Source organism: Canis lupus, chromosome 30, assembly GCF_011100685.1.
Source record: "Canis lupus familiaris isolate Mischka breed German Shepherd chromosome 30, alternate assembly UU_Cfam_GSD_1.0, whole genome shotgun sequence".
Classification (NCBI taxonomy): domain Eukaryota; kingdom Metazoa; phylum Chordata; class Mammalia; order Carnivora; family Canidae; genus Canis; species Canis lupus.
The window spans coordinates 22,583,772-22,610,264 of NC_049251.1; the positions used below are offsets into that span (position 1 = coordinate 22,583,772).

General features: G+C 37.2%; 1 protein-coding gene across 10 annotated transcripts in view; it reads left to right on the forward strand.

The window, feature by feature from the left end:
• TCF12 (transcription factor 12) overlaps window positions 1-26,493 on the forward strand; it is a 374,750-nt gene that overhangs the window by 167,303 nt on the left and 180,954 nt on the right. For all 10 annotated transcript variants that reach the window (XM_038580520.1, XM_038580518.1, XM_038580521.1 and 7 more), the window contains one exon: window positions 15,959-16,061. In XM_038580520.1, coding sequence (XP_038436448.1) covers window positions 15,959-16,061 — 103 coding nt within the window. The remainder of the gene's footprint in view (window positions 1-15,958; window positions 16,062-26,493) is intronic.

Genomic DNA, 26,493 nt, shown 5'->3' on the forward strand with positions numbered 1-26,493 from the left:
GTTTCCAGGTATACAACCTAGTGATTTGACAAGTTTGTATGTTATGCTGTGCTTACAAAGATAGCTACTATCTGTCACAATAAAGGAGTTATAGGAATTCTTTATGTATTTTGGATTTTAACCCCTTATCAGATACATGATTCACAGGTATTTTCTTATATCCCATATGTTGCCTTTTCATTTTGTTGATGGTTTCCTTTGCTGTGCAGAACCTTTTTATTTGATGTAGCCTATTTTTGCTTTCTGTTGCCTTTGCTTTTGATGCCAACCTTCCCCCCCCCCAAAAAAAAATCATCACCAAGAATGATATCAAGGAGTACCTGTTTATGTTTTCTCCTAAGAGTTTTATGGATTTAGGTCTTATGTTCTTTACTCTATTTTGAGTTAACTTTGTAATCTTTTTTTTGTTTCTTGCCTTTTTTCCCCCTAGAGAGAGCATGAGTGGGTGGGGAAGGGCAGAGGGAGAAAGAGAGGGAGATTCTTAAGCAGGCTTCACACTGAGCGTGGAGCTCAGTCCCGTGACCCTGAGATCATGACCTGATTCAAAATCAAGAATCAAACACCACCTGAGCCACGCAGATACCCCAATTTTGTAATCTTTTAATAAGCCTTTTATAGCGGTGCCTGGGTGGCTCAGTCGGTTAAGCATCTGCCTTCAGCTCAAGTCATGATCCCAGGATCGGGAGATCGAGCCCTACATAGGGCTCCCTGCTCTGTGGGGAGTGTGCTTCTCCCTCTGCCCCTCCCGTAACTCTTGTATGCGTATGTGCATGCTGCTCTCTCTGAAATAAATAAATAAAATCTTACCCAAAAAACAAAAAAAACATTTTATAGGTATAAACTTAGGATGTTAGTTTAGGCATAAACTAAGCAGGTGTCTTAAATATTTTCCTAATTGAGTTTACTTTTCACTGTTTTTCAAATTTTTGCCCTGCATGGAGCATCTGTTTCTGAACTGGAAGGAACTTATTAGCCTCTGTAAGTTTTGCCAGTTAGTGAGAAGCAGCCAAAATCTAAACATTAGAAACCATCAACAGAATAGTATGCTTCTTGTCTGAAGTTACTGGGGAGAACCACGTAGTAGGTAGAGCTAAAACTAAAAAGAGAATTGAGTGGGACCTCCTCCATATAAGTATTTTCCTGTATTCTTACAAACTTCAGTCCTTCTGGTGCTGCTTATTTATAATCACACAAACTAATATAGCAGCATAATTCTTAATTTACATTTTTTTCTTGAACTTTATTATAGAAAATACAGTATAGATGGGTTAATATATTTTAATAAACTATTTTATGTCCTTTTGTACTTGTAGTTCAAGGTATTCTTTACCTTTTGTTTCGTGTGTTAATGGATTTATGATTTTGATAGCCATTGCTGGAGAAATTAACTTTCAAAATCTGTAAGGAGAATGGTAGTTGGGAATTTAGAATTGAAAAACCTAGAAGATGGAGACCTACAATATGGAAAAATTTTGCCATAATTAAGTCTCTTAAAAGCACCAAAAAGAGATGTGCTCATGTTTATTGAACTTAATATCAAGGAATTAACAAGAACTTTAGGAGCAAGACTTATTTTGTATAACATATAATACTGCTACAGAATAGAGGGAAGCTTCTTATTAGAAGTTGATTCAGAGTTTGAGTCCACTTGTTTTGTAATCTTGAGTTCTCTAAGCTTTAATTTTTTAATATGTAAAATGAGAATCTTGGCCTCATAGTGTTAGTTTTAGAATCCTGTGAAGTGATTATGAGTATATGGCATTCTTACTAACCTCAGTGCTTCCAGTCCCTCACTTCCCAGTCTTTAGCAAGACATCCAGCTTCACTGGTGTTTATTCATCCATATGGTAGATAAAATGAATGTGGATTATATGGTCTATTAGGACTCTGAAACCCTGTATAACATCTAGATTTAGTGATAGATTTTTTTTGCTTTTCCCATTTTAATGTAATTTTTCCTGTGATGCTAGAGATATTTTGATTTCTCCACATAGAGAATGAACTTTGAACAGATGAAATGTAGAAACCTTACTGCTTATAAACTTTCAAACAGAACAAAGCTATAGGCCAGAGCAAGAGGACATCAACACTGCTTCTAAAAAGATGGCAGTAAGCAGTCACTTGGATAAATTTATGAACGTGAATGGGCTCAACTTAGAACTGAACCTGTGTCAACTTTTTTTAGGTGATCCTCTGGGATCTCACATTCAAAAGTAATTTATGTCCTTGTACTAAGCAGTGTTTCATGTATCCATCATATTTTTGAAGAATCCTTTTCACCTCTAAAATATTTTGATTTTTCCCTCTTCTCCCACCCGTGATAATTCACCTTTACTGTTCAGTCCAGGGTTAAAGTAATTGTATGAAATCACTTCTTAGCCTTCATAAATAAAAAGCTACCTTTTTATTAGGGCGCCTTGCTGGCTCAGCAGGAAGAGCATGAGACTCTTGATCTCAGGGTCATGAGTTCGAGCCCCACTTTGGGAGTAGAGAATACTGAAAAAAAACTTTAAAAAGTTACCCGGAGGGACACCTGGGTAGCTCAGCAGTTGAGCATCTGCCTTCGGCTCCAGGTGTGATCTGGTCCAAGGATCAAATCCCACATCTGGCTCCATGCGAGGAGCCTGCTTCTCCCTCTTTCTGTGTCTCTGCTTCTCCCTCTGTGTCTCTCGTGAATAAATAAATATAATCTTAAAAAAAAGTTACCTGGAGAGGTTATTCATCCTCAAGAAAAACATAAACACATGGGGCATCTGGGTGGCTCAGTTGGTTAACCATCCAACTCTTGATTTCAGCTCATTTTATGATTTCAGGGTAGTGCACTCAAGCCCCACATCAGTCTCTGTGCTGTACATGGGGCGGGACTGCTCAGGATTCTCTCTCTCCCTCTCCTTCTGCCCATTGCCCTCACACTCTCTCCTCTCTCATAAAAAAATAGAAAAAAAAAAACCTTAAACATTTAATACACACAAAATTCAGTGCTGGTCTCTTTTGGAGTTGTAAAGAGAAATAAAACATTCTTCCCTTTAGGAAGACAAAACCAATTTCTCTGTTAAGAAAATTTGTTATATATTAGCATCTGACCTGTTAAAGAATAACAGAACCTTAACATTGAATTTTAAGTGGCTTTTTCATATGTAAGCCTGATTAAGCATTCATTTTTCATTTATTCATTAAACTAATAAATTTTATTAGTTACATACTATGTCCCATTAATCCACTTGTCACTAATGATAGAGTGACATGATATAGATACAGTCCCTGTTTTCAGATAACAGACTACTGTGGTCAAGTCCACTCACTTGTCTTTTTCATGTGTGTATTTTAACTGAGAGACAGTCACATTCAAGGATTTGCTTTTCAAAGGTATAACATTCTTTATCCAGACATTTATTTTGGTAATTTATCATAGGGGTAAATAAAGAAATACAATAAGTCACTTTTTTTTCTTTTAAATTTCATTTGTTATTTCTACTTATTTTTATTTCCACTTCACCTCTCTTTGAGAGTGACCACCCATTTGTATCCAGGTTTGTCCAAAGTTTTTTTTTCTTTTTTTAAAGATTTTATTTATTTATTCTTGAGAGACACAGAGAGAGAGAGGCAAAGACACAGGTAGAGGGAGAAGCAGGGAGCCCGGTCTCCAGGATCATGCTCTGGGCACTAAACTGCTGAGCCACCTGGGCTGCCCTGTCCAAAGGCTTATGGCTGATTCTATTGACTTTGACCATGCAGAAGCTAGCGGCTTTCAATACCTGGTGTAAAATCTTGTGGCTCCTTGAATACCAAAAGTCTATGATTTCTCGTTCAACCCAGTTAAATAAGCTAGTACTTTATCAGCCTTCTTTCTGCTACTTATTGGGTGTTCTATAGAAAACCTGATTGAACCTTTATAATATCTAAACCCCTGCAGCATTATAAAGATTTAGCAGCTGAAATCTCCCATCTGTCATTTATTGAGCAACTGCTGTGTATGTGCCAGCTATTATTCTGAGGATGTAATTGTGAAAAAAGCAGATATAGCCTTTGTCTTCTTAAAATTTGTTTGACATGATTTCTAAGTGAGATGATAAAAATAATGACCAGCTTTTATTGTGTGCTTACTGTTTGCCAAGCACTTTTCCACTTGCTACATTGTATTAACTCGTTTAATCCTTACAACAACTTGTGAGGTGAAGATAGTATTTATTATTACTCCCAATTTTATGGATAATGAAACTGAGACAAGAAAGATTACTTTGCCCCAAGTCACACAGCTACTATGTGTGGATGGAAAGATAGAATTCACATCTGCCGATCTGGCTCCAAAAATTCCACATTTATCCACTACACGGTACCGTGCAATTATAACAGATAATTATGGTATAATTTAAATGGATAATTAAATAGGTAATTTCAGTAAGTGTGAGCAATGATATAATGGAAATTCTCGCTGTTGTGGGAGCCTAGAGTGAATTCACTCAATTTGGTCTTATTAGGGTCCAGGAAAGAGGGGAAGCTTTTATAAAAAAGTAAATCTTGGGATCCCTGGGTGGCGCAGCGGTTTAGCGCCTGCCTTTGGCCCAGGGCGCGATCCTGGAGACCCGGGATCAAATCCCACGTCAGGCTCCCGGTGCATGGAGCCTGCTTCTCCCTCTGCCTGTGTCTCTGCCTCTCTCTCTCTCACTGTGTGCCTATCATAAATAAATAAAAATTAAAAAAAAAAAAGTAAATCTTCATTGAAATAGACTTTTCCTGCCCCACCCTTTTTAACTATTGAAAAGAATTGGAAAAAATAAGTGTTTTTTTTTTTTTTTTTGGAAAGAATATTTTAAACTACAATTAGAGACTGGTTTTCATACAAAGAAATAGCATTATAGGTTAGAAACACCTTGAATCTGTTCTCAACCTGGGTGGGAAGATACTCTGGTGATTACACTTTATTTATTGGTTGGGTGAAAGTTATATTTTTGAGGAGACAAACCAGAATAGAGTATTAATTTACAAAATAATGCTTTTGTTTTGTTATTTGTGGTAGAAGAAAATATTTGACTTACATGCAGTTTAAATTAGTTTAAAAATGGTAGCAGATTTGATTAATTATTTCAGGTCTGTTGTCACATTAGAGCAGAGATTAACATTTCTGAATTCTAAATGCATTTTTATCAAACACGTTTCATAATATAAAGGTTTTGCAAAGTTTTATGCATTCAATTGAGGGTGTTTAGGATTTGCAAATCAAATTGTAATTTAGAGGTTTTTTAAAGTCTGAAGTTGAAGAGGTTTTGTAATCTGTATCAACCGATTTTGTCAGTTATTGATATTTGGAGTGCATTCCAATTTTTTTTTAAGATTATCATGTGAGAGAGAGAGAGCATGCTCAGGATGGGGCTCAGAGGGAGAGAGGGGAGAGAGCATTTCCAGCAGACTTTCTGCTGTGTGTGGAGCCAGACACAGTACTCACTCCCATGACCATGAGATCATGACCTGATCTGAAACCAAGAGTTGGATGCTTAACCAACTGACCCACCCAGGTGCCCATCCATTTTTATCATAAGACAAGAACAGTAATTTTTTTTAAAAGACTTTATTTATTTATCATGAGAGACAGAGCAGCAGAGTCATAGACAGAGGGAGAAGCAGGCTCCTTGAAGTAAGCCTGATGCGGGACTGGATCCCAGGACCCTGGGATCACACCCTGAGCCAAAGGCAGATGCTCAACTGCTGATCCACCCAGGTGTCCCAAGAATAGTAATTTTTTAGGATACATTTGAAAATATTTTTTGATTGTTAGCATACTATTTTTCTAAAAAGCTATATGATAGATGATTCTAGTAATATTGTACCATCCTTCATAATGTAGTGGTCATTATCTTATGTATAGAAGCCTCGGTTTTATTAATGGTAATTTTCGTAGTAAATCCATTTTACAGAATTCAAGATCAGAATTAGGAGCCACAGGGGGGGAGGAGCAAGATGGCGGAAGAGTAGGGTCCCTAAATCACCTGTCTCCACCAAACTACCTAGAAAACCTTCAAATTATCCTGAAAATCTATGAATTCGGCCTGAGATTTAAAGAGAGACCAGCTGGAATGCTACAGTGAGAAGAGTTCGCGCATCTATCAAGGTAGGAAGACGGGGAAAAAGAAATAAAGGAACAAAGGCCTCCAAGGGGGAGGGGCCCGCGAGGAGCCGGGCTGAGGCCGGGGCGAGTGTCCCCAGGACAGGAGAGCCCCGTCCCGGAGGAGCAGGAGCTGCACCGACCTTCCCGGGCGGAAAGGGGCTCGCGGGGAGTTGGAGCAGGACCCAGGAGGGCGGGGATGCCCTCGGGCTCCCGGGGACAGTAACAGCAACTGCGCGCCCAGGAGAGTGCGCCGAGCTCCCTAAGGGCTGCAGCGCGCACGGCGGGACCCGGCGGGACCCGGAGCAGCTGAAGGGGCTCGGGCGGCGTCTCCGCGGAGGGGGCTGCGCGGCCCCGGGAGCAGCTCGGAGGGGCTCGGGCAGAGGAAGAGGCTCCGTGCGGAGGGGGCTGCGCAGTTCCAGGAGCAGCTCGGAGGGGCTTGGGCGGCGGCTCCGTGGAGGTGGCTGTGCGGCCGGCCCGGGAGCGCGAATCCAACAGCGCAGGCTCCGGAGCACAGGGCGCCGGGACACAGCCCAGGATCCCGCCTCCCCCGGGACAGGCAGAGGCCGGGAGGGCCCAGGACAGCGAGGACGCTCCTGCCCCAGCTGAGCAGATCAGCGGCCCCGCCCCGGAGCCTCCAGGCCCTGCAGACGGAGTTCCTGCCGGAGCTGAATCCAGGTTTCCAGACCTGGCCACGCCACTGGGGCTGTTCCTCCTGCGGCCTCACGGGGTAAACACCCCCCACCGAGCCCTGCACCAGGCAGGGGCACAGCAGCTCCCCCAACTGCTAACACCTGAAAATCAGCACAACAGGCCCCTCCCCCAGAACACCAGCTAGACGGACAACTTCCAGGAGAAGCCAAGGGACTTAAAGTACACAGAATCAGAAGATACTCCCCGGTGGTTCTTTTTTTGTTTGTTTGTTTTTGTTTTTGTTTTTGTTTTGTTTTGCTTTTTGATTTGTTTCCTTCCCCCACCCCCTTTTTTCTCCTTTCTTTTTCTTTCTCTTTTTCTTCTTTTTTTTTTTTTCGTTTTTTTTCTTTTTCTTCCCTTTTTTTTTCTCTTTCTCTTTTCTTTCCTTCTTTCTCTCCTCTCTTTTTCTCTTTTTCCCAATACAACTTGCTTTTGGCCACTCTGCACTGAGCAAAATGACTAGAAGGAAAACCTCACCTCAAAAGAAAGAATCAGAAACAGTCCTCTCTCCCACAGAGTTACAAAATCTGGATTACAATTCAATGTCAGAAAGCCAATTCAGAAGCACTATTATACACCTACTGGTGGCTCTAGAAAAAAGTATAAAGGACTCAAGAGACTTCATGACTGCAGAATTTAGAGCTAATCAGGCAGAAATTAAAAATCAATTGAATGAGATGCAATCCAAACTAGAAGTCCTAACGACGAGGGTTAATGAGGTGGAAGAACGAGTGAGTGACCTAGAAGACAAGTTGATAGCAAAGAGGGAAACTGAGGAAAAAAGAGACAAACAATTAAAAGACCATGAAGATAGATTAAGGGAAATAAACGACAGCCTGAGGAAGAAAAACCTACGTTTAATTGGGGTTCCCGAGGGCGCCGAAAGGGACAGAGGGCCAGAATATGTATTTGAACAAATTCTAGCTGAAAACTTTCCTAATCTGGGAAGGGAAACAGGCATTCAGATCCAGGAAATAGAGAGATCCCCCCCTAAAATCAATAAAAACCGTTCAACACCTCGACATTTAATTGTGAAGCTTGCAAATTCCAAAGATAAAGAGAAGATCCTTAAAGCAGCAAGAGACAAGAAATCCCTAACTTTTATGGGGAGGAGTATTAGGATAACAGCAGACCTCTCCACAGAGACCTGGCAGGCCAGAAAGGGCTGGCAGGATATATTCAGGGTCCTAAATGAGAAGAACATGCAACCAAGAATACTTTATCCAGCAAGGCTCTCATTCAAAATGGAAGGAGAGATAAAGAGCTTCCAAGACAGGCAGCAACTAAAAGAATATGTGACCTCCAAACCAGCTCTGCAAGAAATTTTAAGGGGGCCTCTTAAAATTCCCCTTTAAGAAGAAGTTCAGTGGAACAGTCCACAAAAACAAAGACTGAATAGATATCATGATGACACTAAACTCATATCTCTCAATAGTAACTCTGAATGTGAACGGGCTTAATGACCCCATCAAAAGGCGCAGGGTTTCAGACTGGATAAAAAAGCAGGACCCATCTATTTGTTGTCTACAAGAGACTCATTTTAGACAGAAGGACACCTACAGCCTGAAAATAAAAGGTTGGAGAACCATTTACCATTCGAATGGTCCTCAAAAGAAAGCAGGGGTAGCCATCCTTATATCAGATAAACTAAAATTTACCCCAAAGACTGTAGTGAGAGATGAAGAGGGACACTATATCATACTTAAAGGATCTATTCAACAAGAGGACTTAACAATCCTCAATATATATGCTCCGAATGTGGGAGCTGCCAAATATATAAATCAATTATTAACCAAAGTGAAGAAATACTTAGATAATAATACACTTATACTTGGTGACTTCAATCTAGCTCTTTCTATACTCGATAGGTCTTCTAAGCAAAACATCTCCAAAGAAACGAGAGCTTTAAATGATACACTGGACCAGATGGATTTCACAGATATCTACAGAACTTTACATCCAAACTCAACTGAATACACATTCTTCTCAAGCGCACATGGAACTTTCTCCAGAATAGACCACATATTGGGTCACAAATCGGGTCTGAACCGATACCAAAAGATTGGGATTGTCCCCTGCATATTCTCGGACCATAATGCCTTGAAATTAGAACTAAATCACAACAAAAAGTTTGGAAGGACCTCAAACACATGGAGGTTAAGGACCATCCTGCTAAAAGATAAAAGGGTCAACCAGGAAATTAAGGAAGAATTAAAAAGATTCATGGAAACTAATGAGAATGAAGATACAACCGTTCAAAATCTTTGGGATGCAGCAAAAGCAGTCCTAAGGGGGAAATACATCGCAATACAAGCATCCATTCAAAAACTGGAAAGAACTCAAATACAAAAGCTAACCTTACACATAAAGGAGCTAGAGAAAAAACAGCAAATAGATCCTACACCCAAGAGAAGAAGGGAGCTAATAAAGATTCGAGCAGAACTCAACGAAATCGAGACCAGAAGAACTGTGGAACAGATCAACAGAACCAGGAGTTGGTTCTTTGAAAGAATTAATAAGATAGATAAACCATTAGCCAGCCTTATTAAAAAGAAGAGAGAGAAGACTCAAATTAATAAAATCATGAATGAGAAAGGAGAGATCACTACCAACACCAAGGAAATACAAATGATTTTAAAAACATATTATGAACAGCTATACACCAATAAATTAGGCAATCTAGAAGAAATGGACGCATTCCTGGAAAGCCACAAACTACCAAAACTGTAACAGGAAGAAATAGAAAACCTGAACAGGCCAATAACCAGGGAGGAAATTGAAGCAGTCATCAAAAACCTCCCAAGACACAAGATTCCAGGGCCAGATGGCTTCCCAGGGGAATTCTATCAAACGTTTAAAGAAGAAATCATACCTATTCTCCTAAAGCTGTTTGGAAAGATAGAAAGAGATGGAGTACTTCCAAATTCGTTCTATGAAGCCAGCATCACCTTAATTCCAAAGCCAGACAAAGACCCCGCCAAAAAGGAGAATTACAGACCAATATCCCTGATGAACATGGATGCAAAAATTCTCAACAAGATACTGGCCAATAGGATCCAACAGTACATTAAGAAAATTATTCACCATGACCAAGTAGGATTTATCCCTGGGACACAAGGCTGGTTCAACACCCGTAAAACAATCAATGTGATTCATCATATCAGCAAGAGAAAAACCAAGAACCATATGATCCTCTCATTGGATGCAGAGAAAGCATTTGACAAAATACAGCATCCATTCCTGATCAAAACTCTTCAGAGTGTAGGGATAGAGGGAACATTCCTCGACATCTTAAAAGCCATCTATGAAAAGCCCACCGCAAATATCATTCTCAATGGGGAAGCACTGGGAGCCTTTCCCCTAAGATCAGGAACAAGACAGGGATGTCCACTCTCACCACTGCTGTTCAACATAGTACTGGAAGTCCTAGCCTCAGCAATCAGACAACAAAAAGACATTAAAGGCATTCAAATTGGCAAAGAAGAAGTCAAACTCTCCCTCTTCGCCGATGACATGATACTCTACATAGAAAACCCAAAAGTCTCCACCCCAAGATTGCTAGAACTCATACAGCAATTCGGTAGCGTGGCAGGATACAAAATCAATGCCCAGAAGTCAGTGGCATTTCTATACACTAACAATGAGACTGAAGAAAGAGAAATTAAGGAGTCAATCCCATTTACAATTGCACCCAAAAGCATAAGATACCTAGGAATAAACCTCACCAAAGATGTAAAGGATCTATACCCTCAAAACTATAGAACACTTCTGAAAGAAATTGAGGAAGACACAAAGAGATGGAAAAATATTCCATGCTCATGGATTGGCAGAATTAATATTGTGAAAATGTCAATGTTACCCAGGGCAATATACACGTTTAATGCAATCCCTATCAAAATACCATGGACTTTCTTCAGAGAGTTAGAACAAATTATTTTAAGATTTGTGTGGAATCAGAAAAGACCCCGAATAGCCAGGGGAATTTTAAAAAAGAAAACCATATCTGGGGGCATCACAATACCAGATTTCAGGTTGTACTACAAAGCTGTGGTCATCAAGACAGTGTGGTACTGGCACAAAAACAGACACATAGATCAGTGGAACAGAATAGAGAATCCAGAAGTGGACCCTGAACTTTATGGGCAACTAATATTCGATAAAGGAGGAAAGACTATCCATTGGAAGAAAGACAGTCTCTTCAATAAATGGTGCTGGGAAAATTGGACATCCACATGCAGAAGAATGAAACTAGACCACTCTCTTTCACCATACACAAAGATAAACTCAAAATGGATGAAAGATCTAAATGTGAGACAAGATTCCATCAAAATCCTAGAGAAGAACACAGGCAACACCCTTTTTGAACTCGGCCATAGTAACTTCTTGCAAGATACATCCACGAAGGCAAAAGAAACAAAAGCAAAAATGAACTATTGGGACTTCATCAAGATAAGAAGCTTTTGCACAGCAAAGGATACAGTCAACAAAACTCAAAGACAACCTACAGAATGGGAGAAGATATTTGCAAATGACATATCAGATAAAGGGCTAGTTTCCAAGATCTATAAAGAACTTATTAAACTCAACACCAAAGAAACAATCCAATCATGAAATGGGCAAAAGACATGAACAGAAATCTCACAGAGGAAGACATAGACATGGCCAACATGCATATGAGAAAATGCTCTGCATCACTTGCCATCAGGGAAATACAAATCAAAACTACAATGAGATACCACCTCACACCAGTGAGAATGGGGAAAATTAACAAGGCAGGAAACAACAAATGTTGGAGAGGATGCGGAGAAAAGGGAACCCTCTTACACTGTTGGTGGGAGTGTGAACTGGTGCAGCCACTCTGGAAAACTGTGTGGAGGTTCCTCAAACAGTTAAAAATATACCTGCCCTACGACCCAGCAATTGCACTGTTGGGGATTTACCCCAAAGATACAAATGCAATGAAACGCCGGGACACTTGCACCCCGATGTTTCTAGCAGCAATGGCCACGATAGCCAAACTGTGGAAGGAGCCTCGGTGTCCAACGAAAGATGAATGGATAAAGAAGATGTGGTTTATGTATACAATGGAATATTACTCGGCTATTAGAAATGACAAATACCCACCATTTGCTTCAACGTGGATGGAACTGGAGGGTATTATGCTGAGTGAAGTAAGTCAGTCGGAGAAGGACAAACATTATATGTTCTCATTCATTTGGGGAATATAAATAATAGTGAAAGGGAAAATAAGGGAAGGGAGAAGAAATGTGTGGGAAATATCAGAAAGGGAGACAGAACGTAAAGACTGCTAACTCTGGGAAACGAACTAGGGGTGGTAGAAGGGGAGGAGGGCGGGGGGTGGGAGTGAATGGGTGACGGGCACTGGGTGTTATTCTGTATGTTAGTAAATTGAACGCCAATAAAAAAAAAAAAAAAAAAAGAATTAGGAGCCACAGAATGTCAGGTTTGACCATTTTTATTAGCATAGTAGTGCTTTATCAATTTAAAATATGCACCATGATCATTCTGTATTTAATGATCTTACTGGTTTATTTTCTTTTCATTCCAAAATTGAATATAGCATTCATTTATCAATACCATGAACTGATCTCCTTGGGCTCAGTCTTAACGATTGCTTGTTTTATTTTTCTTTTCTTTTTAGTCTAACTCCTCCCTCAGGCCAGTCACCTTCCCCTTATTTTCTCTACTCTTTAATATTCTGGCTGGCCATTGCGTGATTTCGCTATCTTCCCTACTATCATTCTTTCGGCCCCATACTGTATTATGTTATGGCATTCTCTTGTCCTTTCTGTGAGCGTCCATCCTTATTGCCTAACTCTATGTGGTACTCAGGGAGTCTTCTTAAACCCCAGGTCAACTCAACTTCTTTCATTAAAGCTCTATTTGATATGTTGTCTACTTAAAACTGTATGAAAGAATATATATCTACATTACATAAAAACATTTTGTTACTCTAATTGCTTTAGATTTTTTTTTTTTTGCTTAACTGGGATTTCCCTCTAATTATTCTTACCTGGAAACTTCTAGTGTTTTAATGTGGTTCTACTTTGAAAGAGTGATAGTACTTGGCTATTGCTTTCCTAGCTTTGAATTTTTCCTCTCTATATGTGAAGGAGATTTTTTTTTCTTTTCAGATTATCTTGGTTCTTGCTTACTGGAAGAGTGGTCTGTGAACCAGTAGCATCACATCACCTTTATGTTAGAATCTCAGGCCCCACTCTCAACCCTATGCTTCTTAATCTGTATTGTAACATGATCTCTGGTCAGTTGATATGAATATTGATGTTTGCAAAATAGCATTGTTCTAGGTATCACCCAGCTAGTGGACGCATTAACATGCTGACAGAGAACTGTGTACTTTTCTAGAACTGATCTTAAACATGTGACCTGGGCAGCCCCGGTGGCGCAGCGGTTTAGTGCCGCCTGCAGCCCAGGGTGTGATCCTGGAGACTTGGGATGAGTCCCATGTCGGGTTCCCTGCATGGGGCCTGCTTCTCCCTCTGCCTGTATCTCTGCCTCTCTCTCTTTCTGTGTGTCTCTCACGAATCTTTAAAAAAAAAAAAAAAAAATGACCTATAGTGATCCTATTTAAATGTTTGTAAATTACTTTGTAACTTTTCATCATGGTGCACTAAAAGTTGTATTCTGGTGGAAGCAGTGACAAGAATAATCACAAAACAGTAATTGGTTTGTCTTTCAAGTGAGTTCTTGGTGTATATTAGATCCAAAACCATGGCAGTCATTTATAAGACTTTTTTCTTTGTTCTGTCCTCTCATCAGTTTGCATCTGTGAATTAAGAACTATCTCTTTTTTGCCTCTTGGGCTATAACTTTTCAAGAAAGTTGTATGCATGAACATTTGAGTAGGGAAAAATATTCACATTTCTATTAAATTTTTAGTCTTCCAAGAGCAAAATTAGGCCTTACTGAAATTTTACATGTTGGTTTATCATATATGTATACAATTTATGAATAAATAGATAGGAATTAGTGACCCATATTCAAATCTTTCTTGTACGTGATGAAAAATAGTTTACAGAGACTACTTCTCTATAGTACAGTATGACAATCCCAGATTTCTGAGTAGACTGGGAAATAATCTTGTAGTAAATTCTGTACTATGTCCTGCAGTATGTGGATGTACATGGATAAGGGACAGTACTTATTATTATTGTATGATTGATGGTAAAATAATTTCTGTGTTCTTTGAGCACATGTTAATGGAGGTTTAGAGATAAATATGCTTTGTTAAGCTGTATTACGTGTAATCTATGAAGTTAATATACTATGTGTGTATAATCATTTGTTGATACCCTAAAATTTAGATCTATATGTATATTGCTTTAGGAGATAGTTAAAAAGAAAACTTGAATGTTTTTATTTTTATGGTCAGGAAAGAAAAAAGTCCCTTTTTGATACTTAAAGAATGAGGAGGTTCTGAGAGCATACAAAATTAATCTTTTATTATTCTTTTGCATTTAAATGAAGTGTGGACAATGTGTCTCACCTACAAACACATTTCTGTTGGCATTTTCCTACAGTAATATCATTGTGTAATGATGTTAAGCTGTGTTTCAGTGAGTGTTTTAGAGATTTTAATGCTTTGCTTGGACTTTTACATACTTAAAAGTGACAGTAGGAAGAAGTGGTAGAGAGAAATACCCAGATGTCTGTGAGATAGTCCTAGGTCACTTAGCACTTCAAGAGTGTTAAGTTTTAAATAACAAAAAGTATACTCCAAAGAGTGACCTTAGCTAGGAGCCATTCTGTTCTGTGCATGTGGCTTGTCACCCATGAGACTTTGGTTGTGGTTACCAGAGGACACCCTTGTGGTCATAACCAAGTTGTAAATGTCACCAGGATTCTTCTTGAGTGTCTATCACAAGTGTATCAGTAATTCTAAAGTAGATAAAAATGAAACAAAGATTCGTTTGGGAGTTAGCACTCCCAGAAGATTAGTGTTAAAACAGAAGAGCAGAAGGAGTTGTGACATGCATCCGTAAGCAATTGTAGTGATTTGACAGTTAGTTAGCCCCCAGTTCTTAGCCCTGTGGTTGAGCTGACAGCATGCCTGAGAAGGTAGTGAGGCCTGTTCCAGCCCCATTAATGTCTTCTCGAATGGTAGCCTGCGGTCTGGGTAATAATAAATGTTCAGTGATTGATGATTTTATGGTCTCATGGGATCCTGGGTGATTTCTGGTTTCTGTGAGCCAAGGCACTTTGCTTTCCTCTTTGGGCCTCTAGGAAGTTTTTCTCATCTTTACTGAAATCATTTTAAGTTCACAGAAGAGTAGGTATCACCTGAGGTTTAATTATCCAGGATTCAAAGCCTTGTTCAAAAACAGTATGATTCTGTACTTAGTATGTGTAAAAGTGAGAACCAGAGCAGTTTTTAATCCACAGGGCTTTTGTAACATTTATTTGTTAACTTCAATATCTTTTTTCCTCCTTTGTTTTTTTTTTAAAAAAAAAACATGTTTTAAGTTATGAAGAGAAATTTGGTAACAGCTGTGAAATAATAGCATTAGCTTTATTGTTTTTGTGTTGTGTGCAATTTCATTTTTAAGACTCAATTTTAATCCACTATTTTTAATAAATGTTTTCCTTATTTTACATGGTTAAGTTTCTCTAGGAGTCTGTCTTATTATACTAGTATTAAAGGGAGTATAAAGAGATCTTTTTTGTTAAATATTTGTTTGCCTCTTAGGAAAAGATTCATTTCTATTATATTGATTGTGGATTATTTTTAGTATTTTAAATAAAACTTGTAATTACCTAACTCTTAATTGGTAGGGTTTGGAGACAGAGAAAGGAGGGTAGAGATAAACATTTTCCTAATTTAGTACAACTTAAAAGTATATTTTCTTAGTTTATCCTTTTAAAAAAAATGATCTATAGAACTTTACTTTTCGATGTAAAGAGTTCATAGGGCTAATTTTCTTTAAGATCATTAAGAGACTACTTTAAAGCCTTAAAAGAAATAAAAGGAGCACTTCTGTTTAGTTTTTAAAGTAATGAACAAGGAACTTGGTTTGGAATGACCATTTGTAAGTCTGTATATTAATTAGATGAGTGTCATTATGCTCAATTAGCAAGACTGCCAAATAATCTCTTTAATACTCTGGTCTTTTTTCCCCCCCCTAGGGTTTTACAGACAGCCCTCATTACAGTGATCACTTGAACGACAGTCGATTAGGGGCCCATGAAGGCTTGTCCCCAACACCTTTCATGAACTCAAATCTGATGGGTAAGTTGGTAATTCTCTGCAAGTAGTCTTCACAAAGCCTCTTTGGTCAGGGACAGTTTTTATCCCTTTGTCCAAGAAATACACGTAAGTATCTAGAAGAAAGTTCCTGTGTTTCTGTGGGCATCCAGGCTTTCCTTGTCCAGCTCAGTTTAAGGAGCATTCAGAATATCATTGGTATCAAAAAAGAAAGCAGAAGTATATTAAAATTTGGCAATGTCTTTATGTTTTTTGCTTTCTGAGCAGAGAAGCATTTTGAGAGGTTTGTAATTTGGTATTTATCTTAACAGTTGAATATATATGTGGCAATTAAAAATATGACAAAGCAGTGATTTTTAAGCAGATTTTACTTATTTTGGACAATATCTCTTTCAGCACTATTTGATTAAAACTTTTTTTTTATTATTAAAACTTAATAGTACATTTAGATGTTGGCAGCATTTGTTTTAAGCACTTGGGTTCGTATTGGGGATTTTGAATTTGTGTTCTGCAATAGTAAAGTTGTACTTTGAAGGCTACTACCTAAGCCTGATTGTTATATTTTGGCAAAATTTTTAAGGTAGCTTTTCTTTTTATTCCCGCCTACTCCCTGCAAAAACATTTTCCACTCTCTCCCTCCCTTCTTTCTCAGGTGAAGGTTTATAGCTGTTCAATCTGAAGTGATAAGCCCAAGCTTTTTTTTTTTTACTCTAGCTTGAATGCCACTCTTTTGTCGTTGTTAAAGCAATAATTTTACCTTTTTTGCAGAACCTAATTAAAAAGAATCTGTTTATAACATTATTTTTCCTTCTTACATGTGCTGGGCCTGAGCACATTAGAAAGCTTTGTTTAATCTGTTTAACTTGTTGTCAGTGGTGTCATGTAAATATGGAACTTTGTGTAATTGACATTGATTTCATTACTTACTCTATTTCTTAAGGACATGACCTATATTGTGATCTTGGAATTGTCCTTTTAAGACACAGCCATGCTAATCTAAGTGGATTACCCAAATCCAAAATCCTGGTGGTCTGCAATTTCTTTATAAATGGTTTTGCTTTGCACAGTCTTTGTTTAATTCCCTTATCCTTTATAAAGTGTTGCGGAGACAGTCTGATATTCTTGCGTGGATTTTGCCTAAAGCAGTTACCAGTTTAAAGTCAGAATCATTGAGTATGACACAAGAGTTAAGAACCTAATGGGCATTAAAACTTGTTTTTAAAATGACAATTTGTTTTAACATAAATGCAAATGAAAATTATATCATTCTAGGTAAAAATGAGAATTAAATTGAGAACAAAATAATTATCCTTGCATCTAGCCAGGGAAAACTTTCTTAATTTATCTTTTAAATTTTCTATTGAACTTACTATCAAAGTGAAACAGATCTGGCACTCCAAATAATTTCTTTCTGTGGAATACGTTTTCCCCAAGTAACATTTAATTGTAAATATGGTAGAGTAAGCTCTAGTCAGTGTTCCTGTAATTTCAGATTGAACAAAGCTTTCATAATTGAGGCTGTACTTCTTAGAAGTAAAAAATCAGAAATTGTCCTTTTTTATATTATGCATGTCAGTTACTTGCTCTGAGCATCTTTTGACTAAAAATATTTCTGTAATTCAGTTTGAGGTAACATTTTCTTAGTTGGAGTAATTATGAGCTTGTGCTTATTGGTTTCTTCAGTTTACAGATAATTATTAGAATACTTTTACTATCATACATACCCTGTGTTAAAAATCAGCATCTAAAATAAGCCTTGAAATATAAAAACTGAAATTTATAAACAGATTGATCTCTTTGTAGTATAAGTGGAAAATAATCTGCATTCATCTGAACTACAATGTACAATTAATCAGGTGCAACTATACATTTTCGTTGTAAGTTTTAAGTGTCTAATCTTAAAAATGTTAATTTACTTTATAAAGAAGGGGAAAATAACCCTGAAAAGATCAGGCAGGCATGTCCAAAAGGATTTCACTGGTCATTGGCAATACCTAATCTACTACACTTTTTCCCTTTTATTTTCAATAAAAATGATCAAACGAAGTATCTAACAGTTTAGTCTAAGCAATCTATGTGACAGTAGCTTGCTTTTGGAAATGAATATCTTCTAAATTGTAGAGTAGTTCCATGCAGCAACAGGCAATCCCACTTGATGTGAGCTGAAGTAAATGAACTGTTAGATTTCCAAATATGTAGGTTTATAGCACTTGGTAGAGTTACAGTGAATAGATGGCTTTTCTACCCATTTGATAATATAAGGGAATTTCAGGCTAAAAACCTATGTTGTTAAAGCATGACTGAAATGTGCGTAGCACTATTAGAAGCATTTGGAACTATGTAGATACCTAATCATCCTAACAGGTAACACTTCAGAGTAATGCCATGAATGATGAATGCTCAGAAACAGTTAAAGCTAATAGGAAAGCCGTAACATATTTCATCATTGCTGTCAACGTATAAAAATACCATTAAGGGGGGGTAGAATCATATACTGGGGAATGTTGTTATTTTTCGTATTATGTTCAACCATAAGCACATTTGCCTGAAGAAATAGTGGATTATAAAGTGCCACTGTCTTTCATGATGGAGCTCTCAAACACTTTAATGGTTTTGCACATTGCAAAAATGAGAAATTTTGTCTAACAAGGCTTGATAATGATTCAATAATGAACAATTTGCCATAGAAACATGCATTTCTATATTCATTTAGATATTTTGAAGTGTTTTATGCAGGAAGTAAAGCTATTATTGTTGAATCAGTTAGTGTTTCTTTTTAATGAATTCCAGAATTATCCCATTGATTTGTCAGTATGGGAAAAAAAGGGCTTTTCTTATGTTTCAAGTGAAATAAATACATCCTTTTGGTACATCTCTAAGTAATTAGCATCAAACAGTTCTGTATTATAGGAAAGCTGCAAAGCTTTGACAATAGCAATGAATTGCAGTAGCACCACCAAATAGTCTTACCTATTTCTAGTCTCTTCCAGCTTTAGTCCATTCCTCTACCCTTGATTCTCTCATTAATTTCAGTAAGATTTGCTTTCCTTTACCTGTTGTTGGTTAGATACATTTTTGGTAATGGTCGGACCAGTTTATTAATGGGGTATAAAAATGAATTTTTTCATAGCATTTCCTGCCTTCAGTTCCCAAGTGATTGTGGCATGAACTCCTTTAATCTTTCTGCCTCTCCATGTTTATCAGAGCTTTACTGATTTTAGGCTAATGTGTATATGTTGTCAATGGGAATTTTAGGATGAAATATACCTTCACTTGTATTCCTTTTTGAGACCCATTTCCTGCCTCTAGAGATGTTTTATCCTTTAAAGAATGAAAACAACATGTCATGGTATAGGAAAAAATGCAGAGCTAAGTGTTAGGAGATGTGGGGCTTTATTCTAGATCCTTAAAATTACATTTTTGATAGAATACTACTGGGTAGTCTCAGAGGTCTTCTGCAGGTCTAGAATTTTATAATTCTGTAATATCATGTATCTAATATCTTTTATCCGGCCTAGAAAAAGACTGCAACTAGAATTATAATTGCTGTTTTGCAAACGATAAAACTAAGGCACAAGAAAATTAAATGTTTTGTCCTGAGGTCACAGAGCCAATAAATGGCAAAATTGAATGTAGAATCCATGTCTCCTCTGACTCCCAAATAGTTTTTCCATTAGGCATTTAAGATATTTGTTCTTTCAATATAATGCTCCCAGGTTTCTATTTACTAGCTCCTGAAATCTGATTATGGAGATCCTGGTCTTGAGAAACCACCATGAAAAAATGGTTCCGTAGCAACATAACTTTGGAACGTATTGTATATCATGTGCCCCTTCTTACATACTCAGATTTTACATACTCAGATTGTACTTTGGGATACTAAAAGCTCTGGAAAAAAGGGGAGGAAAAGCTTGTTTAACTTTGTTCAGCTCAAAAAAAAAACAACAAAAAAAAAAACTTTGTTCAGCTCATCACATCTGAGATTCAGATGACACACAGAAGCCTTTTTTGTAAATAGAATCATTAGCCTTTGAGGAACTACTTTTCCATGGAGTATGCACTTGGAAATGCCTCTGGTTGGTTTTTTTTTTTTTTTTTTAAGATTTTATTTATTCATGAGAGACACAGAGAGAGAAAGAGAGAGAGAGAGGCAGAGGAAGAAGAAGCAGGCTCCATATAGGGAGCCTGATGTGGGTCTCGATCTCAGGTCTCCAGGATCACACCCCAGGCTGAAGGCGGTGCTAAACCGCTGAACCACAGGGGCTGCCCACTTCTGGTTGTTTTTAAGGGAAAAATAAAAGTTAATACATCAAAGGTCCCTGAAATATAAAATAGCAACAGTGTTAATGATATTGTTGTATATATTTTTATAATTTATTTGAGACATCTTAGCTAGTATTACAGGTTGGGTTCAGTTATTCAAGTATATTACTAAATTTTTTTTTAAAAAGCATTTGAATTACAAACAAACTGCCTTTCCTTTGATATTGGAGTCTGGTCAGATCTACTACCCTTCTTTACCTCAGAGTTTAAGCCCCCCCTCTATAACAGCTACTGTGTTTTATTTTCATTTCATTATGGATTAAATATGTTTTTGTGGGCTTGCCTGGAAATTTAAATCTGAGTACACTTTATTTATTAGTGTATATATATTTTGCTATATTTGCTCCTATATATTTGCTCTCTCAAACAATCAGTTTCAAAGAAAACTCTTCTGTTTACTTGACTCTGCTTGCAGTATAATTTCTGATTAATCCAGAATTCTCAAAAAAAAAAAAATTCCAGAATTCTCTTAGAGTTACAAAAAAAATGTAGAATTACCATTTTCAGAATATCAAAGCACAATAGAACTCTACCCTCAAAAGATTTCTAACTTTGATGTATATGAAATTCCTTCACTAGATGAGATAATGAAAATGATTATAATTGTGCTTAGGGGAAACAGTGTAGCTTTGTATCTGGTTTGACAGTATTTCATAAGATGAGGCCTTCATATGTTCTCTAGTGTTTTTTTTTTTTTTCCCCTCCGCAGTGTTTTATTAGACTCCCATCTCAAGAAAGGATATGGGTTATATATCATTGATCTTCATTCTCTGATCTTTGGCTGCTTACAAACACAAAATATTGGCACTAAGAGTAACTTGAGTGAAAGAGAACTAGTTACCATTGAAGAAACCAAAGCCAAGAAAAGTGAAATGAGTAGTTAATTAGGAAACATGGACCCAGCCCTCCTGATTATAATTTAGCTCCTGACCCCTTTCTACTACACTGCTTCTTTTCCATTTTTACCCCTTTATGCAACCATTTGTCCATTTGCCCCTTTTCCCGCATTATAACCCTTGTAACTTTTTCTTCCTCATGCTACTGCTTAGACTTCATTAACCATTCTGAATTGTTGAATACCTTCCTCCTTCTCCTTCACGTATCCATTCATGCCTTTTTTCTGCCCATTAATGTATGAAAATATCTGTATGGCAGACTATAAAAGTAAGATTCAGTCTGTCTTTACAGACTTTCTGTTTCAGTGTTGTAGAGGAAGTAATTTCAGTATTATTACACATAGTAGAATATGAGTGATACAAAGATGTTCTTACAGAAATTCAGAAGAGATTAAAATACACAACCAGAAATGATCAGGAAAAGTTGTATTGTAGAATAGCAAAATCCAGTGTATTGGTCAGGACTCCTCTAACAAAGACAGAAATGAACTTAACTGTGTTCGATAAAAAACGGTATTGAGTCACATATTACAGAACAGCCAGAAGCAGATTGATTTTAGGCATAGCAGATCCAGGGGTTCAAACAATGTCATCAGATCTCCTTCTTTCCCCTTAAAAGTGTTTGTTGAAAGAATGGGATAAATTGGGAGAGGCAAAGTGAGCCAGGAGGAAATTTGAGAAGTGGGAAAGGAGAGGGGGGGGTTCAGAATCACTACTGTCTCTTCCTCTCTACTTCCAGTTCCCGTATTCCAATCTTTCCAAATTGTTGTAAATTGTCCCTTCTGGCTCCCAGATTACAGAATACCTTACTCCTTAGTGGTCTGGAATGTTTTCTTTCAGTGCAGTTATGTGTTTCTTTTTTTTTAATAATACTCCGTTCCTGGCAGCATTGTCTCTTTCCATGTCCCTACTTTGCCTTCATAACCTGAAAAGCAGCCTCTTTTCCATAGTTAAAATGACATGATAGCCATTCTTTCTGACACTGTTCCTTTGAGCCAGAGATTAGCTGATGTGTTTCGTTTTATTTTTTCCTACCCAGTCTGGAAAAGGCCAAACTAGTACTAATGCCTCACTATACAGGGGTACTCCTGTATAGACTCAGGTCTCTTTTATCTAAGCGTAATTAATCCTGGAATGGATTACTTAGAAGAATTACTTAGAATTACTTAGATGCTGAGATTTCAGAAGATAGAGGAAAAAATGTTTGACTAGGGCCTTATTTTGAAAATTAAAACTAATATTATGAAAAACAAAACAGTAATTTATATAATCCCCTAGTTTTTAAGTGAACAAAAAGTGAATTAATTACTGAGTTTTTTGGTATATTTTTTTCCTTAGAAAATTGTTTGGTAATACAAAAATGTCTTTTACATTTGAACCTTCGTGATTTTCTCTTTAGTTATTAACTGACTCTTAGTTTAGGTTCCAATCTGTCGCTGGAATTTGTGTTTAATTAAATGATTCTTTCACATCATTTTTAAGGACTTTGCATCTCTTGCGTGATACTCAATTTTTGATGGATTTCTTTTGTGTTTGCTCTGTATAATGGGATATTTAACAAATGACTGACCAACAACATCATTGACTCTGGCCTGAGATAGCCACACTATCTGCAAGGTCAACTTCATTGGGACTACTTGATTCTAACTTGAATCTTTCCATTGTTTGTGTCTAATTCTAGCAAAGTGAATGTGAACTCTACCTGTAATGGGATGCCTTACAAGAGGTGCAGCTACCTGGTTACTAGAGAACAAAGGAATGATTTTTTTGAAAAGAACTTTGTAAACTTTAGTTTTCCTAGATTTGTATTATTTGAGAACCACACCATGGCATATAGTTGAGAATTTGGGGTACTCTTTTTTTTTTAAGATTTTATTTATTTATTCATGAGAGACACAGAGAGAATGGCACAGGCAGAGAGAGAAGCAGGCTCCATGCAGGGAGCCTGACATGGGACTCGATCCCGGGTCTCCAGGATCATGCCCTGGACTGAAGGCGGTGCTAAACCGCTGAGCCACTGGGGCTGCCCTGGGGTACTCTTTCAATTAAGGAACGTCCAGAGCAGCATTATCGGAGCTTGCCTTCTGTGTAGTGCTCTGTCAGATTTCACTGCTTATGGTTATAATGATGCCTTTATCATTTACTATCAGTTTTTTTAGTGTTTTATTAAAAATAAATACTTAAATACTAAAATTCTCATAGAATGGTTGAACTAGAATGGACCTTAGAGGTCATCTAGTTCAGTGGTTCTCGGTAAAGAGTATTGAGAAATATAAGGTTATTGTAAAGACTAGAAGTAGGAGGCGGTACAACTGATAGTCCCCATACCCTTTCAAAATGAAGAGTTAGTGCTAGCTTGGTTAGTGTCACAATATTTATGCAACTTTTAATTAACTACCAAATGAAAGTGAATCTTTTTAAAATTTGAAAGCATATTGCTTTGGTTTATATTGTGGAAATATTACTGTTTAAAGGTATCAGATCCTTCAGTTATATAGGTTATATATAGGTTTTGAACTGAGTTGTTGTTATTTAATAAGCCTTATGTATTGTGCGAAGCCCCTCAAAAGATTGTTGCTAGAGTGTCAACTTACCAGTTTTATAATCTTCTTCACATCTCTTTTTTTTTTTCTTAAAAATTCAGCCTTTGCTCTTTATTTTAAAGATTTTACTTATTTATTTATTTTAGAGAGTGTGTGTTTGGGCAGAGGGGGAGGGAGAGGGACAAGCAGACTTGCTGTGGGACCTTCTGTAGGACCCTCACTTGGAGCTCTGTTTCACAACCCTGAGATCATGACCTGAGCTGAAATCAAGAGTCCAACGCCCAGCCAAATGAGCCACTCAGGCCCCCAGTCTCTGCTTCTTATAGCTCAAGTTTTCTGTGGCTTCCGTGTTGTTTGTTTTGGTTTTGTTATTTAGGATTTTTGGTTTTTATGAACAGTAGAACTTGCCATTCTTCCCATATTTTAAGTCTTTGTGTTATTTCTATCTATGTGTCTGGCATACACACACAGACAATACACACACACACACCCCTCAGGCTGAATTTTAATTCTTTCTTCTTAAGAATTTTTTTTTTTTTTTGCTATTACCATATATGTGCTGTGGTGAAATATGTAACAATCATCTTTATATTACATACTTGTTTTTCACATTGAGAGTATCTCTGAAGAACTGTCAGACTCCTCAGATGCTACGAAATTTCTAGGGAGTTAACAATTAAATGGTAGTAGAGCACAAGGCCACTTTACTGCAAATTAAATTAATTAGTTTATAGTCATAAATTATATTAATTTCTGTTACATACTTTTCTACACAGATACCTGAGATCAGGGGTGAGCAGACCTTTTTGCAAAAAGCCAGATAGTAAATCGTTTAGGTTTGCAGTCCAGGAGGCAAAATCAATGATATTATGTAGATACTTATATAACCATTTAAAAATGTGAAAAACTATTCTTAGCTCATGGGCTATAAAAAGAACAGCTGATGGCCTGGATTTGCTCTACAGGCTGTAGTGTGCTAATCTTGTTCTAGATAATGTAACAAAAATACTTTAAACAGTAGCAACACTGTCAGTTTTTTGAAGAGGTAACAAATGATATATATGTGTGTGTGTGAAATTCTGTGGAACACAACAGGATCAGTGTGTTTATGTGTTTTGGATATCTGAACAAAGTAATTGGTGGTTGTGGTAGTGGCGAGTTATTTCTAAAATTTCTAAGACTTTATTGCCTCACTACAGAATGGTGAGTTACTCACTAGATGAAGTTTTGGATATCCGAACAAAGTAATTGGTGGTTTTGGTAGTGGTGAGTTATTTCTGAAATTTCTAAGGCTTTATTGCCTCTCTGCAGAATGGTAAGTTACTCACTAGATGAATTGTTTTTCTCTTGTTGTTGTCTCTTCGGATAATGATATTGATAATTGGCTTTTAAGTCAAATGTCAGATTTCCTTCATCTGAAATCCTGGTGTTCCCTTAGTTTTGTATAATCTGAATTTTTTTAAAAAAACTTCTTAGAATCGCAATATCAAATTGTAACTATATAAGTTGAACCAGCACATTAGGAGAGGAAAGAGATGGAACTCAGGCAATCCAGTGGAGATGTGACAGTGGGGTAGCTCTTTAGAGAGAGAAATCTGCAGAGAATAGCTGTGGAGAATAGTCTGTAGAAAGAATGTGATGAGAGGATAGTGTGATAATGGCATAATCATCAGAAAGGTACATTGTTGCTTTAGTGAAAGTCTGTACTCCCAATCTGAGAATCTCTACAAGGGCTATGTGCAATGAAAAAATTATAACATTTTCTAGATTTGTGTGTGAGCAGTTTTTCTAAGGTAAATGTAAGTTATGGATTTTTGTTACAGTTCATGTAATTTTCATGTAAAGTACCTTAATGGTTTGTGTTTGAGAAGTTTTCTGATTTGATATGCTATTCGTCTTCAATCTCCAGGCTCTCTTCTGTCTGAAAGATTTAAGAGAAAACATAGTGCTATATTTGCTACATGATGATTACTGTAAATTTTTTGTCAGGTTTACGTACATGAAATATGCTCTCACCAAAGAATTCTCATTTTTAATTGTCCTTTCATATAGGCTAAGAGTTTCAAGGAAACTGTGCAGTCATTTAGTGACAACATTAAGTACAGAGAGCACTTACACATGCACACATACATATCTATATGTTTAGACAAGATAGGAATGTATCAAGTATAGGTTTTTGTTTCCTTTCATTTGACAGTAAGATTTCAATTAGATATCTTTTAAAAATATAAATATTATCTTCAGGAGGTTTTAAAAAATATTTTTTAAAGTTGTTGGATTTTTTTTTTTTAAACAATCTTTACATCCAGCATGGGGCTTGAACCCAGGACCCCGAGATATCAAGACTCTCATGCCCTTCTGACTGAGCCAGCCAGGTGCCTCTACCTTTAGGTGTTTTACAAAGAAAACATCTTCAGGCACTAGCATAGTAGCAGGTGTCTGCTTATAATTTACTTTTTCCCTAGAGATACAGAAGGCATACATATGTATATATTCATTCATAATTTTTATATTAATATGTGTACTCTCTGTATCTGTTTATATCTTTCTTAAATCTGTCCCTGACTTCTTCGGTCAGCTTATTATACTGAATAGTTTTAGGACATTGCAGCTCATCTGAACTTCCCAACTGTTTTCTTTACACAATGTGCTTATCATGATACACTTAAAAGGGAAAACAGTGTCCCAATGAAT